Source organism: Callithrix jacchus, chromosome X (genome assembly GCF_049354715.1).
Source record: "Callithrix jacchus isolate 240 chromosome X, calJac240_pri, whole genome shotgun sequence".
Classification (NCBI taxonomy): Eukaryota; Metazoa; Chordata; class Mammalia; order Primates; family Cebidae; genus Callithrix; species Callithrix jacchus.
Window position 1 is genome coordinate 75,885,206 of NC_133524.1, and position 15,107 is coordinate 75,900,312.

The following is a 15,107-nucleotide window of genomic DNA, read 5'->3' on the forward strand; positions in this document are numbered from 1 at the left end:
TTATATTGTTCACTTCTTTTTTTTTCTTTTTCTTTTAAAGAAATCTGTTAATTTCATACCATGGAAGAAGTCTCTGTTCCACATATATTTCCACTTCTTCATTCTCTCATTATAGTTTTGTAACAATTTTAGATCAGAAGTCTATATAACTAATACAGCTGAGCTATGCAGTATGCTATGATTAAATTTACTTATGTAACTTTTATTTTTTTTGGAGTTAACAGAGTTTAAAAAAAATTCTTTTCTATGTATACCTATCAGTGATTCATTCCCAAATCTTCCAGAAGCATGTGTCAATATATTAAAACATACTGAATAATCCTTGTCAGAGCTATCCCTGCAGGAGTCCTTGGTGCTCTTTTTTCCATTTGTACTTGATGCCCTTTAGGTAAGTTGTACAGCTGTTGCTCTGGGATTTCCTATAACCTTCTTGGGGATTCCTTTTACCTCCTGTGTTAGACTCCTGATCTAAATTCCCCCTTTTCCTTCTTTCTTGGTCTACTTTTTGTAGAACACAAGACTCTACTAGCTTCCTGAGAAAGGGTGCCTGGGAGGCAAAATCTCTAAGATCTTGTAAGTCTGAAAATGTCTTTATTCAACCCTTATACTTGATTCCTAGTTTGGCTATATATAGAATTTTAGCCTGGGTATCACTTTTTGAGACTTGAAGCCATTGTTTCATTGTCACTGTCGAGAATCTAATGGCCATTTGGATTCTTTCATCATCCTTATAATTTTACCTTCCTATTTCTTTCCTGTCCTTTTAATGGAGTTTTGGGAGAGAGCAGAGGTAAACATCATTTGAAAAAGCTATGTCTGACCAGAAATTCTGTGCTGGGCATTTTACATGCAAGATACATATTTTACCTTTAGATATGAAGAAATAAACTTTGGACAGGATCACAGAGCTAAGTAACAGCAGGGATTCAAGTCCAGGTTTGTCTGGTTCCAATGGCTGATGCTTTTCCAATGTGCCTCCCTCCCTGACATGATGCTTCTAGACTATATCTTTTTTGTTTAACTCTGGATAGAATAGCAAAAGATAATTTTGGTTGCTCTAAACAAAACTTTGAAAGGTGAAGTTTTTTCTTGGTTCATTGTATTTTAGTTAATACTGGACCCATATTTGTAGTTAATTTTAAATTGTACCATGTTTCTGCATACCTCTAAGGGTACTAAGGAATTCTAGTCCAATTTTTGTGACTTTTTGTTCCTACTGATTACCTTTCCTCCAACATTTTAAAAATTATTTCAAATGGAACTGAAAGCAGCATAAACTCATAAACCTAGCACCTAGACTCTACAATTGCCAACGTTATGCATCCAACAATCTCTGACAGTACCTTTTAAGTACTTTTTACTGGACTCAGCTTCCATGATTTCCCTCACCCCCCATTTATTTGGGTTGTTAACCTAGAGAATCAATGAGGGAAATGCCAGTCATAAACAACTTGGCATTTAATTTGAGTACCTGCTATATGTTTAAAGACATGATGGTGGGAATATAAGATAGCATTTATGTTCTGAAGGAATTTTTAACCTAGTCAAAGAAGACAGTAGATAAACAATTGTGAGCATATAAACTAAAACAGTATAAGGGGCTGGGCATGGTTGCTTACGCCTATAATCCCAGCACTTTGGGAGGCCGAGGTGGCCAGATCACCTGAGGTCAGGAGTTTGGCACCAGCCCGGCCAACATGGTGAAACCCTGTTTCTTTTTTTATTTTTTGAGACAGAGTTTCTCTGTTGTTACCCAGACTGGAGTGCAGTGGCATGATCTCGGCTCACCGCAACCTCCGCCTCCTGGGTTCAAGCAATTCTCCTGCCTCAGCCTCCTGAGTAGCTGGGTCTACAGGCGCGCACCACCATGCCCAGACAATTTTTGTATTTTTAGTAGAGACGGGGTTTCACTTTGTTGACCAGGATGGTCTCGATCTCTTGATCTCGTGATCCACCTGCCTCGGCCTCCCAACGTGCTGGGATCATAGGCGTGAGCCACCGTGTCCGGCTGGTGAAACCCTGTTTCTACCAAAAACACAAAAATTAGCTGAGTGTGATGGTGGGTGCCCATAGTCCCAGCTACTCTGGAGGCTGAGGCAGGAGAATCGCTTGAACCTGGGAGGTGGAGGTTGCAGTGAGCTGAGATCACGCCATTGCACTTTAGCCTGGGTGACAGAGCGAGACTTGTCTCAGAAACCACCCCACAAAACAGTGTAAGGATGCGCTGATTTAATTTAGAATTATGAATTACTGGTAAAATACTGCAAAGGTATATGCTGTGAGTTGTAAGTTCACCTTTAACCGTAGATTATATGTATGTGTGTATTTATATGCAGGAAAAAAAATAATTCCTATGTTGTAAGTGAACAATTCAGTCTGTTCTTTAGCTCAGTGTTTTCCTGTTTTCTTCATTTCCTAAATTTCCCTCTAGCACAGGGGTTTACACATGATCAAACAGGAGTATACAGTGAAGACTCCTTAATCAGTCCCCTAGCTACATGCAAGATACATATTTTACCTTCTCTCCCCAGAAGCAACCTCTGAAGACCAGTTTTCTTCAATCTAAGGCTACTTTATACAATTAAGAGTATACCCATGTATTTGTATATAAAGATATTAAAATGTAAATGGTAGCATACCTTCTGTTGTATAGTTCTGATTAGTGTTTTGTTTTCTACCTCTTATTTCCTGTCACTTTGGATTCCTTAGACCATAGTGTGCATCACATCTTCCATTCTCCCCCCATGTCCCATGCTGGCTATATTCCTATATTCGTACTCTGATCATAGACACTTGTTTGCTACCCGTAAAAGGAAGAACTGGAGATAACAGTGTCCTTACCCCATTCATTTACCATAAGTACCTCTTTTTAAAAATTACACCTAGAAGCTGAAGGACAACAGATTTAATTCCATCTTTTACTCATTTTCAATTTGCTTCACTATGATGTGTCACATGCTGATTCCAGTATAAAAGCAAGTGATTTCCTGATATATAATTAACCATTATACAAATCTTAATGGCGTTTGGCCATCAGAATTACTGTGCTTTGTTCATCTCCCTTGAATCTTTAAGTAAAAATGAAAGAGCACTGATAAGCTCAAATTTTTATTAATAACCTTGGAACAAATACATTAATAATTCTTTATAGTCATATAGCATTTTACAATTTTGAAATAACTTTCACATACCAATTGAACCCTCACAACAGCCCTGTGAGGTAGGCAGGTTAGGTGTTATTTTCCTACTATTAGTAAGGAGAACAAGGCTAACAGGTGAAGTAAGGTCACACAGTTGGTAAATGATGGAGCTAGGACTAGATCCTAGGCCTTCTGACTTGCTGCCTCCCTGAGAACATTCAAGTAATGATATCCTATGCTATATAATGAATATTCATCTCCTATGATGTTGATCAGGTCTGTTTTTAGACATTTTACCTGTTTTTATATTACCTTTCCCTAATATTGAAAAACACTAAAACTGATGAGACATTTCTTCTGTTACTGGACTTTTTCTTGGATATATCAAGCACTATCCTAAGATGAAACTTCTGTCTTGAGGATCCTTGGCTATAAATTCTAAATTATGATATGAACATTTATTTTACAAAATTATGCAAAAGTATGTTGAACTTAAGAAAAACAAAACAGGTCTGTTTATATTCTAAAAAGCTTTGCCATCTTTCCCAGTACTACTTTAAGATGTGTATATATGAAAATAAGGGAAAGGTGTTCAACAACATTACAATATTATTGGGAAACCTATGCACAGTGCGCCTAAATGCAAGCCACATAACAGGAATTTGTTTTCCTTGTTGGCCTTATAGAGGATGGCGAACCATTAAGTGTCTTACTTTCAGGTTTGATCTCATTTTATGTGTGACATCCTCAGAAACAAGCTAAAAAATGATGTGAATTATACCAATAGGAGGGCTCAAGCAGCAGTGATGAAAACATATGTATGTGGTAAAAAGGAACACTTGTTCTTCAGTGGTTTTGCCTAGGTCCAGTGTAAGTACTTATCAAAACAGATTTTAAGCTACAGCATCTCTTAAATTTAGAAATGTGAAATACGGTAGAGTTACTAACTTGGAATACAAGACTAAAACTAAATGTTAACTGACCCAAAACTCCTGTCAAAAGCACAATAAAGCTCAACAGGCATAAAAACTAAGGGATAAAACCCAACTGCTCTGACATTGAGTGAAAAACAGCAAATGCTAACCATCAGGTTGAAGTGAATTACAAAATATTAGGCATGTAGAGCATGTTTTAAAAATATGAAAATGACACTGAGCTGTATTACCAGGAATGATATTTTTAAAATTCCAGGTATGGCCTTTTACAATTAAGAGTAATGGAGAGAAGCCTATGGGGGAGGTGCAGAAAATGAATGGGATCTAGAAAGGGAGTTGAGTTGGGGAGTTAAAGAAGGCCAAGAAACAAATACATTCAAAATGGATTCAGAATCTCGCCTCTAAATCCACCCTTTCCAAAAAATGTTTACACTGGTAAAAATAAAGCTAGTGACAATGAAAGTGACTATATTACCTTATAAAATAAAGTAGTATTTAAATGTAGATTTGAGATTATGCTGTTAAAGATAAATCTGCTGACCAGGCTGTAGAACCTGAAACGTAAGTGCTGCTATCAGTGACAGAAGGCAGAAAAGTGTCTCAAAAATAGAATTGCCATACTAGGACTCAACATTAATGAAACTGTTAAGAAACAAGTACATAACTGTTTGTAATTGAAGCCTAATGAAAAACACATTTGTATGTTTACTAAAGACATCGAACAGTTTTAACTAATATGAAAATACTGCATCTACGTTTCAGTCTTTTAAGGTAAAACAGGAAGATCTAGAATATTCTAGTTCAGTATACAGGGCTCAAAACCCCCTTTCCTTTTGAAATGCATCTGTACTAGACTTTATTCCTTACATAGTATCATTGTCATCATCATCTTCATGTTTTCTCTTCAGTGGGTTTGCTTCATTGGCCGTGTTCTGTGATGAAACCATGTTGGTGGTAATAAGAATATTTTTGGGCCCAATCATTGAAGGATTAATCAGAACATTCTGAACTGCAGTTGTTGCAGGAACTGCAAATAGAGAAGCCCCCCCACCAAGCTATGAATTACCCAGAATCTAAAACATATGACTAAAAGTATTTAACAAAGCTGAATGCAATTCTAATACCAATTTCAATAGCATGAAGTATAACTATATCATAGAAGAAACACAGGTACTTACACTGCAATGAGTTGAATTTTAAAAAATCTTTATTTTTAATTGGCAAATAATTGTGTGTATTTATTTTTAAATTATTTATTTTTTTTGAGACAGTGTCTTGCCCTGTCACCCAGGCTGGAGCGCAGTGGTGTGATCTTGGCTCACTGCAACCTCTGCCTCCTGAGTTCAAGTGATTCTCATGCTTCTGGTTCCCAAGTAGCTGGGATTATAGGCGTGTGCCACCATACCTGGCTAGTTTTTGTAGTTTTAGTAGAGACAGGGTTTCACCACATTGGCCAGGCTGGTCTCGAACTCCTGGCCTCAAGTGGTCCTCCTGCCTTGGTCTCCCAAAGTGCTGGGATTACAGGTGTGAACCATCGTGCTCTGCCAATAATTGTCTATATTTATGGGGTGTAATGTGATGTTCTGATATATGTATACATAAAAATTAAACATATAGTACAAGGTTGAAGTTCTGTTCTATTTTAACAACCTAGATTTTCAATTCACTCATGCAAAACTGCACTGGATTCATCATGCAACATACTAAATAAAGGCCTATGTTCAAGGTCAGGAATCACACTTCCCTAATAGGCCAGTATTTTACATAAGTTGCTGTTGCATGCAGTTAAGTTTCAGAAGATGTGAAATCCAAACATATAGATTCATAAACTGCTATGACAGAATTCTGCTTACTCCAAGTGTGTGTGTGTGTATCCTATGGAGTAAAGGTACAACTTTCATTTGAATTTACATTTATGTTCTGGATTGCATACACATGTTCATCACTAAGTTTTGTCACTTTCTTCAACTTTACCTTAAGTGCTTTTCCTTGAAGATGCCTTAGATTTGTGGACCCTAACTGGTTAGTTCGTGGTGTTCTTTGAAAATCTGATGAGCACACTGAATACTCCTTCCCTTCTCCCTAAAACGTTACATATATAGTAGTTCCCCTTATCCACAGTTTCAGTTACTTGTGGTCAACTGTGATCCAAAAATAGATAAGTACAGTACAGTAAGATACTTTGAGAGAGATCACATTTATATATATATTTTATTATAGTATGTTATAATTGTTTTTTATTAGTTATTAATTTCTTACTGTGTCTGATTTATAAATTAAATTTTATAATTTAGAAGGTTTATAAACTTTAAAGTTATAAATTTAACTAGGGGGTCTTGGAACATAATCCCTCAAGGACAATGGGGGAAACTACTGTATGTAAAATTTCACAGAATTTTAGAGAGCTCATAGATCCCTCTGAAGAACCCTGATTTGCAGCATTACTACCACCTTCCTGTTGGGACATTAAGACAAGTTCACCTCTTGGTATAGGAACACAAACTGTTCTACAATTTCAAATTATTCACAAATTCTGTCTCCCACCCCCAGTCACATTACCTGGTTTGACAGGTGTGGACTGAGAAGGTGGAATCTGCACCGTAAATCTTTGGCTTGTCACTGACATTGGAGTTGCAACTTTATTTGGGACAGACACTGTTTGTGGGGTCGCTGTAGTAACAATAAACAGACTATGTTAGTTAGGTGATTTACACAGATTTATATTCTGCACTCCTTCGCTTACCACAAACTACCTTAAAAGCACAGGAAACTAATAAAAGGTGAGGAAAAAGTTATTAGAAACAAGAGCAAAACAACCTTAAAAAATTTACAAGCTTGTTTAGATGTTCAATATAGAATAGTGGTAAAGAATGTAGGCTCTGGAGCCTACCTGCTTGAGTTTGAATCCAGGCTCTATCACCTAATAGCTGAGTGTCCTTGGGCAAGTTATTTAAATTTTTGTGTCTCAGTTTTCTCATCTATAAAATGGGGGATAAGATCACCCATTTCATATAATTCTTGTGAGAATAAACACAAATAAAAATAATCCCTGTAAAAACTCTTCAAACAGCATCTGGTACATAGTAAGCACTGAGGTTTAGCTGGATGAAGACATAAAGTTGAGAGTTTAAACTACCAGAATAAAGACCCAGGTTTTCTATTTATTATCTTAGTTGGCACTTTTAATCTTCGTCACTTGCTGAGAATCAGAAGATGTCATCTATGCCCATGAAACTAAAGCAGAGATCAAATAACACCCCTTGAGGTCTCCAGGTGGGCCCAGAAAATTTATTCCCTTTCTGTGTTCAGATACTTTTTAAAGCAGAAAAATATCTTGGAGATAACCTAGTCTAAACCCCCAATCATCTAAATTCTACCCATTATTCCAAGGTACAACTCAAATACTACCCCATTTTAGAAAACTTTCCTTAATTTGCTCAGTTAAATGCCGCCGCCTTATTATTATTATCTTATCTCATTCACTAGATTACAAGCCTTGGCTAACATTTTTCATCCTTGTGAACACAGGGCTCTTTTACCTTGCTCCTAACAGTTACTCAACAAATGTTTGCTTAATAAATGTATTTTGCAAGACTTGAAGACTTAAAGGCTCTCTCAAAAAATGCATTTGTGGAAGTGTATCCATTTCTAATTTTTTATCTGGGGATACAGGCTTTCCAGTACATCCCTTTCCCCTAGAACCAGCAGTTTACCCAGAGATTAGAATTGCTGAGGACACTACAACTATCACTTCACTTAGAGAAAAAGGTGAAGAAAGTCTAAATAAGGAAAGAAAGCCCAAAGGTACTGAGAAATCCAGGTTTTATTTATTGCTTTCTCTCCCAAACCCAGAGGGTGAGGCCTTCCTCTAAAATATCTCCATCCCTAGATAAGTTTTCCCAAGTATTAAGGATTAGTTCAGAGAATTTGGTGAAGCATAATGAAGCAATATAAGTATTTTATCAAGAAAAGAAAATTCACAGAAGGTGGGTGTTTTCTTGGCTTAAGAATTGTCAGTACAGAAGCAGGTATGGAGTTGAGGCTTTAAAAGTGAAGACAGTAGATTGTAGATGTAGTTCCCTCCCACCCCCAATTGAAGAGAGTAAATACTCATGTCTTAAAGTCTATATAACTCAGTTTAATTTTTTTTTTGAGACAGAGTCTTACTCTGTTGCCCAAACTGGACTGTGATGGCATAATCTTGGCTCGCTGGGTTCAAGCGATTCTTGTGCCTCGGCCTCCTAAGTAGCTGGGATTACAGGCACCCGCCACCATGGCCAGCAAATTTTTGTATTTTTAATACAAAATGTTGGCCAGGCTGGTCTTGAACTCCTTACACGGCCAGGCTGGTCTTGAACTCCTTACATCAAGTGATTGGCCTGCCTGCCTTGGCCTCCCAAACTGCTAGGATTACAGGTGTGAGTCACTGTGCCTGGTCAGCTCATTTTAATTTTTTAAAGTTTAAAACTTGCATCTTTAGGCTTGGTGTGGCCTTTGGGAGGCCGAGGTGGGCAGATCACTTGAGGTAAGGAGTTCAAGACCAGCCTGGCCAACATGGTGAAACCCCGTCTCTATTAAAAAAAAAACAACAACATAAGTTAGCTGGGTGTGGTGGCCCACACATGTAATCCCAGTTACTTGGGAGGCTGAGGCAGGAGAATTGCTTGAACTTGGGAGGCGGAGGTTGCAGTAAGCCAAGATTGCTCCATTGCACTCCAGCCTGGGTGACAGAGTAAGACTGTGTCTCAAAAAAACAAAAAACAAGATAACAAAAAAACCTTGCATCTTTAAAACTATCAGGTATGTTTTGGTAGTGCCCTCTACATTTAAAAAAATCTCTGAAGTATGTAGAACAAATGTCTAGCTAGGAATAAAAATCACAACTGATAACTAAAATTAGTTAACCTGCCTAGCATATGAAACTGATTACCAGCCTAAAATAGTTGGTATTCATTTAAGTAATGTGAATCCACAAACAGAATATGATGAAAATTTACAAAGATTATAATGCAGATTTCTGTCCACAAGGGTCACAGGTGGGTAATTAGACATGTACAACTGATACTATACCAAAGTGGCTTTACAATGCTGAAATGCAAATTTACATCCTGAGAATATGAAGAGAGGGTTTACACACCTCAAAAATCAAATGCTCTTTATACTTGAGCTATACGGCAGCCATGGGACTCAAGTTATAAGCAATAAGAGCCAATAATTTAATACTGATGAAGAGGGATTTTTCTGAAAATACTTTGATTACTAGACTATGCAAGGAACCCAGCAGGAATGTAGGAAAAAAAGTCAGAAAATCTAAGTACATTATTTGTTTTCCTTACTATCTAAACAACAATGATATTAAAAAGAAACAAATAATGGATTCTGAATACCATTCTCCACCAAAAGGAACCACAGCTCTTTGGAGAAGTAGATGATTCTAGGAACTGGGCAGGAAAGCATGAGTTTGGAACATCTTATTGCATCAGAAAGCAAAAAAAGCTCACAGAATGACACAGATCTGTCAAAAGGACACATACATTTGTATAGAAAGCATAAAGTACACAGCTAAGGGTAAACTCCTGTTTTTGGTATCAGAGTTTATACCAACAACAATGTGGGCAATGTCTAATTTTATACTCATTCGAGATCAGATGTTCCTTGTGTCTTTCTCATTTTGAAATTCAGTTACATGTATATTTATAGTTTTACTAGAGGATGAATAAAATTATTAATAACACATATACAGAATTTGACTCAATTTTTGTCTTGCATTATAGTTCAAAACCAAGTGCTGAGGTACTGCTTTACCAGCCAGAAAAGCCATTTTCTCCTTTCACTTACCTATAGTAGAAGTGGTAGGTTTGCTACTAACAGCACCAACACTTAATCGTGGAACTAGTCTCCCTTGGTTAGGTCCCTAGGAGATTTAAAAAACAAATTAATGTTAAGATGTGACACCTTAATTTTCCAGGAATGAAATTAGGATTATTGTTGTAAATGATTATGGATAATTCATGGCAAGAAAGTCCTGTTTTTGTTCTATCAGTGTTTTAAGTCCAACATTTAATCTGGTGTTTGCATAAACATATATACATGTCTTTATCTATGTAAAAATAGATATGAAGGCCAGGTGCGGTGGCTCACGCCTGTAATCCCAGAACTCTGTGAGACTGAGACGGGTGGATTACGAGGTCAGGAGTTCAATACCAGCCTGGCCAACATACTGAAACCCTGTCTCTAGTAAAAATACAAAAAGTAGCTGGGCGCAGTGGCAGGTGCCTGTAATCCCAGCTACTTGGGAGGCTGAGGCAGAAGAATTGCTTGAACCTGGGAGGCAGAGGTTGCAGTTAGCTGAGATTGTGACACTGCATTCCAGCTGGGTGACAGCAAGATTCCATCTTGGGGGGGAAAAAAAGATATGAATACATATATAATCCTATTCAATATTAAAGTTTAAGATAGAGTGTTATTTGAATGGGGATAACAACTAACTTGTGATTTTTAATCTTAACTAGTCAATTTCTTAACCCAAAAAGGAATAAAACTCTTATAGTGGAACTTAAGAAAACAAAGGCACCCTATTGTGGGGATAACTTTTTCAGTGGTGGGAGAGCTTTAGGTCATATTTCAGAAAGCTGGCCCAATTCCTGATGGTATATCATTCCCTCTGTTATTAGGCCTCACTAAAAAAACTACGAATAGTGGAAAGATTGGGAGTTATGAGGCTTGGAATCAGTCCTAGCTTTGCTACTAACTTCATAAATGAGTTCAGGCTCCACTTCCTGATGTGAAAAATGATTGTTGCATTAAATGAACACGAAAGTTCCTTCTAGGTATACATTTTTTGAAAATTAAAAAAATTCCGTTATCTTAACCTTTACTAGCTACAGGAATTTACTTTTCACAAAGACCCCTATCATATCCCACCTTTTGAAAAAAGCCAACTTGACTAAAATTTCTTACCTTTTTAATTAAGGACTTCAGCCTGTAGTTTGGAGCTGTTAAGCAGTATCTATCAGGTGGCAGTCTAGGTCCTGCATATGGCTTAATCAGTGGCAAAGGTGTTTGATTTTTCTGCCTTGCGATGTCCAGTAAAAACTAAAAAAGAAAAAAAATCCTTATTAGAACTACAGATTAAAAAATTTTAAGTAAAAATAACTTCAAATCAAAGTTTGCTCACATCTCTTGGGGGAGGAGAGGTAAAAGACTGATCAGCACGACACTGGATTGCCAGTCTCACATCATCTGCATCAACATTGGGTTTCTTAGCATGGCTTGAATAAATTTTTGCATCATCCAGAATTGTAGTCACATATCCTTTAAGAACAAAACAATCTTTTCTTAAACATATGAAGACAGCTTAGTATTTATGGCTATTTGTCTTAATACAAGTTTCCACTAATTTGTAGACAGTTTATGAATTTTTTGTTTTCTGAAGAGATGGGGTCTCACTATGTTGCCCAGGCATAACTCGAACTCCTGGCCTCCCACCTCAGCCTCCCAAAGTGCTGAGATTACAGGTGTAAGCTACTGTGACCAGCCTAAATGCTGCCTTTAATAGCTAATTGTCCTGTCTATATGATCAATTTTAAACAGATATAACCACGTGAGTACTACTGTCCCCTAGCTCGAGCTCCTTTTTAACTGCTTTAGGCTGAATCCTATGATTCTATTAACGTAATTTAGTTGAAAATGTTCTCACAAGGCTGGGCACTACCTGTAATGCCAGCACTTTGGGAGGCCGAGATGGGCAGATAACCCGAGTCAGGAGTTCAAGACCAGCCTGGGCAGTGTGGCAAAACCCCGCCTCTACTACAAATACCAAACTTAGCCCGGCGTGGTGGTGCGTGCCTGTAGTCCCAGCTACTCAGGAGGCTGAGGCATGAGAATAGCTTGAACCCAGGAGGGTTCAGGCTGCAATGGGAGGCAGGAGGGGGAGGCTGCAATGAGCCGAGATTGTGCCACTGCCCTCCAGCCTGGGCGACAGAGGAAAACCCTGTCTCAAAAAAAAACTTCCTACAATAAAAATATCTTTTCAAATTCACAAGTTAGGCAAGTTTTTGGTGTTTAACTTACGGAAAGCAAATTCCAACATTTGATTTATAACCCTTGGTTCGTACTCTGTGATTCCCATATCCTTCAGGATCTGTGCCATCACCTGTGGATTCAAATAAAAACGCCAGATGCAGAATTTGGTACTGGAAATCAAGGCTAGCCTGAAGGGTAGTATTTACATTTATTATACAAGGTTCCCTTTCTTTGGGCTTCAAAGTTCTACTCACCCTTGTCCTCCCAAGTGAGTCAGTGATCACACCAAATCGCATAGTACGCTTTTGCTGAAAAGTTTTATTTTTATTTTTTGGCGGGGTTGGGGACCGGTGGGGGGGGGGCAAAGAGAAGACAGGAGTTGGGTTCTCCAGCAGAAGTAGGGGTAGCTCCAGCTGGCTGTCATTTTTGGTTTTGGCAGCGAGTTAAGCTAGCATCAGAACCCTGGACGCGGAGTCAAGGCTGGCAGGTCGAGACGAGGAGGCGGCAGGGGCCCGAAGCCCAGGACACAAAGCTGGGCAGCCGTTCCGCAAGCTTTGCTGGACCGCGACCCCCTGGTAAGGCTTGGCCCGAGCGGCGAGAGAGGGGCCCCGGGGCCAGGGCGCATCCCCATCACCCTCTCCTCCTGGCGGCCCTGACTGGACTGAAGTGAGCGCGCGAGTCCGCCTTTAGGCCCTCAACGTGGCCTTGCCTCGCAGGTCCCTGGCCGCACCCGGCTTCGCGCTCCGCCGCTCATCCTTCGCACTTACCAAGGCATCTCTCGGAGCGTTCTTGGGAGGCGCCATCTTGCCCGACTCCATGTTATCCAGGGACTCGTCATCCGGGGAGAGGGGGCAGCTCGCGGTCTCCTCACTCAGGCCCCACCCCTGCGGGGAGCGGGAGGAGGGAAGTAGAAGGCGGGGTTACGTGCCAGCCGCCGGGGGCGGGAGTTTCAGCAAGACGCTGGCCAGGGGGAAGAGACGCGCTCGGGCGTCAGTGGTCAGAAGGATTGGAAGAGGCAGGGAATCCTTCCCCGTGGAGCCTGCTATGGGCTAAAAGAAGTAGAAGAGCCGAGAGGCTCGACTTCCCAGAGTTGTTCTGAGTCAAAGGGCACCAAATGGGAAAAGCTCACCTTTGCGGGGGTCCCTCCTGACACCTCCACCGCTTCTACCATCGCCCCTTTTGGCTTACAGAAATTCCAGACCTAGTTAGTGTTAGGGCTGCTTGGTACAACACAGTTGGACCCGTTAGATTTGAATGTTATATCAACAAGGAATACATTTTTAGTATATCCCAAATTCGCATGGGCCGTACTTATGCTACGAAATAATTGTTGATCTGATATTCATATTTGAACGGGTGTCCGGGATTTTTATTAGCTAAATCTGGCAACCCTACCCAATAGACTGCTCTCCATACAGCCGGTCTTTGGTCTGCTCTTGTCACACTCAAAGCCCTACTGTGGCTGCCCATTTCACCCTGATGAAAAACTAAAGCCTTCACTTGGCTTTGAGCAGCTTCCTGTCTGTCCCCGTTGAGGCCAAACGCAGGACCTTTCCTTGCCTCCCAGTTACACCCTTCCCAGCCCCTCCCCACAGAACAGCCCGAATAACTTTCGTAAGAACCGACCATCCAGCCCCAGTGACTTTCAAAAATGTGCATCAGTTCACTATGTCTGTCTTAAAATGTCGCAGATAACTCATTCTTACCCTCCACATCCACCAATGCCCTAGCATTTTCCATCTCAGGAAGAGGCACCACGACTCGCTCAGGCCGGAGGGTGTAACCGGCAGGCAGCCATATTGCTGTTTACCTCACAATCCACACTCAATCTAGCAACAAGTCTTGTCCGGGTGACCTCCCAAATTTCTATCCATGTCTTCACACATCTCCATCCAGTACTACTATGATGCTAACGAGTCCAAGCCAACATCCTTACTCATCAAGATTACGGAAATATGCTCCCCAAATAGGGTCCCCCTCCCCTTTCTTACACAGCTAGAGGTACCTTTTAGTTATAAATCCAATCACTGTTTTCCTTAAAACCCTCCAGTAACTCTCCTCACAAACACATACACAAATACATACTGATTTCTCAGGCTTAGTGGGCCCTTCAGTTTTGTGGAGCAGCTCACCTTATCAGACTCGCCACAACCAGCCGTCCACTCGTCCGCCATCTTGAAGTTTGGGCCGGAGTGCCAAGAAACACGTGTTATCGATACATTGTTTCCAGTGAGAGCATGTGCTCCCATGCTGAGACGGTGCCTTTCCCCACTGTCACTGTGGCCAGCCTCTGTGTAAAATTAATAACAGTTCCCTTGGTTTACAATATTTGCAGGATACAACATTTAAAAATAGGTGGAGGCTGGGCACAGTGGCTCACGCCTATAATCTCAGCAGTTTGAGAGCCCCAGGCGGGCTGATCACTTAAGGTCAGGAGTTTGAGACCAGCCTGGCCAACATGGTGAAACCCTTTCTCTACTAAAAATACCGAAATTAGCCTGGCATGGTGGCTCATGCCTGTAGTACCACCTACTCAGGAGGCTGAGGCAGGAGAATTGCTGGAACAAGGGAGGTGGAGGCTGCAGTGAGCCCAGACTCCGTCTCAGAAAAAGAAAAAAAAATAGCTGGTATATTTGCAGAGTACAACATTTAAGAGTATTTTAAAATATCCTACTAAAAGAAAATCTTTCTTACCTGTTCCGGCCACTGATGTCACTTTCACAGAAGGCACCATTGTTTACCAGTTTCTATTCTATGCAATTTACAAATAGTATCTTGTTTATATATTTTTTATATAAACAAGATGGTACTATAATCTTAGGGTGACCAACCTTCAGAGAGCCAACCCAGGACATAGATGTACTAGATGAAGAAAACCCATAACATAAATAATTGTGCATATGTATCATTACTTAAGAATAAGTATTTGAAGTTATATGTTTTTTATGTATTATTTTCTGTTACATAAGTGCTATTTAAACAAAACATTAGGACTAAACAGTGGCCA

General features: G+C 39.8%; 1 protein-coding gene across 1 annotated transcript; it reads right to left on the reverse strand.

Annotated features, from left to right (window-relative positions):
* Positions 1-3,095: 3,095 nt before the first annotated feature.
* TAF9B (TATA-box binding protein associated factor 9b) lies at positions 3,096-12,933 on the reverse strand. The gene is made up of 7 exons (XM_008989527.5): positions 12,868-12,933; positions 12,149-12,230; positions 11,253-11,389; positions 11,036-11,170; positions 9,914-9,989; positions 6,635-6,745; positions 3,096-5,102 (listed from the first exon to the last, which is right to left on the reverse strand). Exons 1-7 carry the CDS (start codon positions 12,916-12,918, stop codon positions 4,939-4,941), a joined length of 756 nt encoding a protein of 251 aa, XP_008987775.3. The 5' UTR covers positions 12,919-12,933; the 3' UTR covers positions 3,096-4,938.
* Between the last annotated feature and the right edge of the window lie 2,174 nt (positions 12,934-15,107).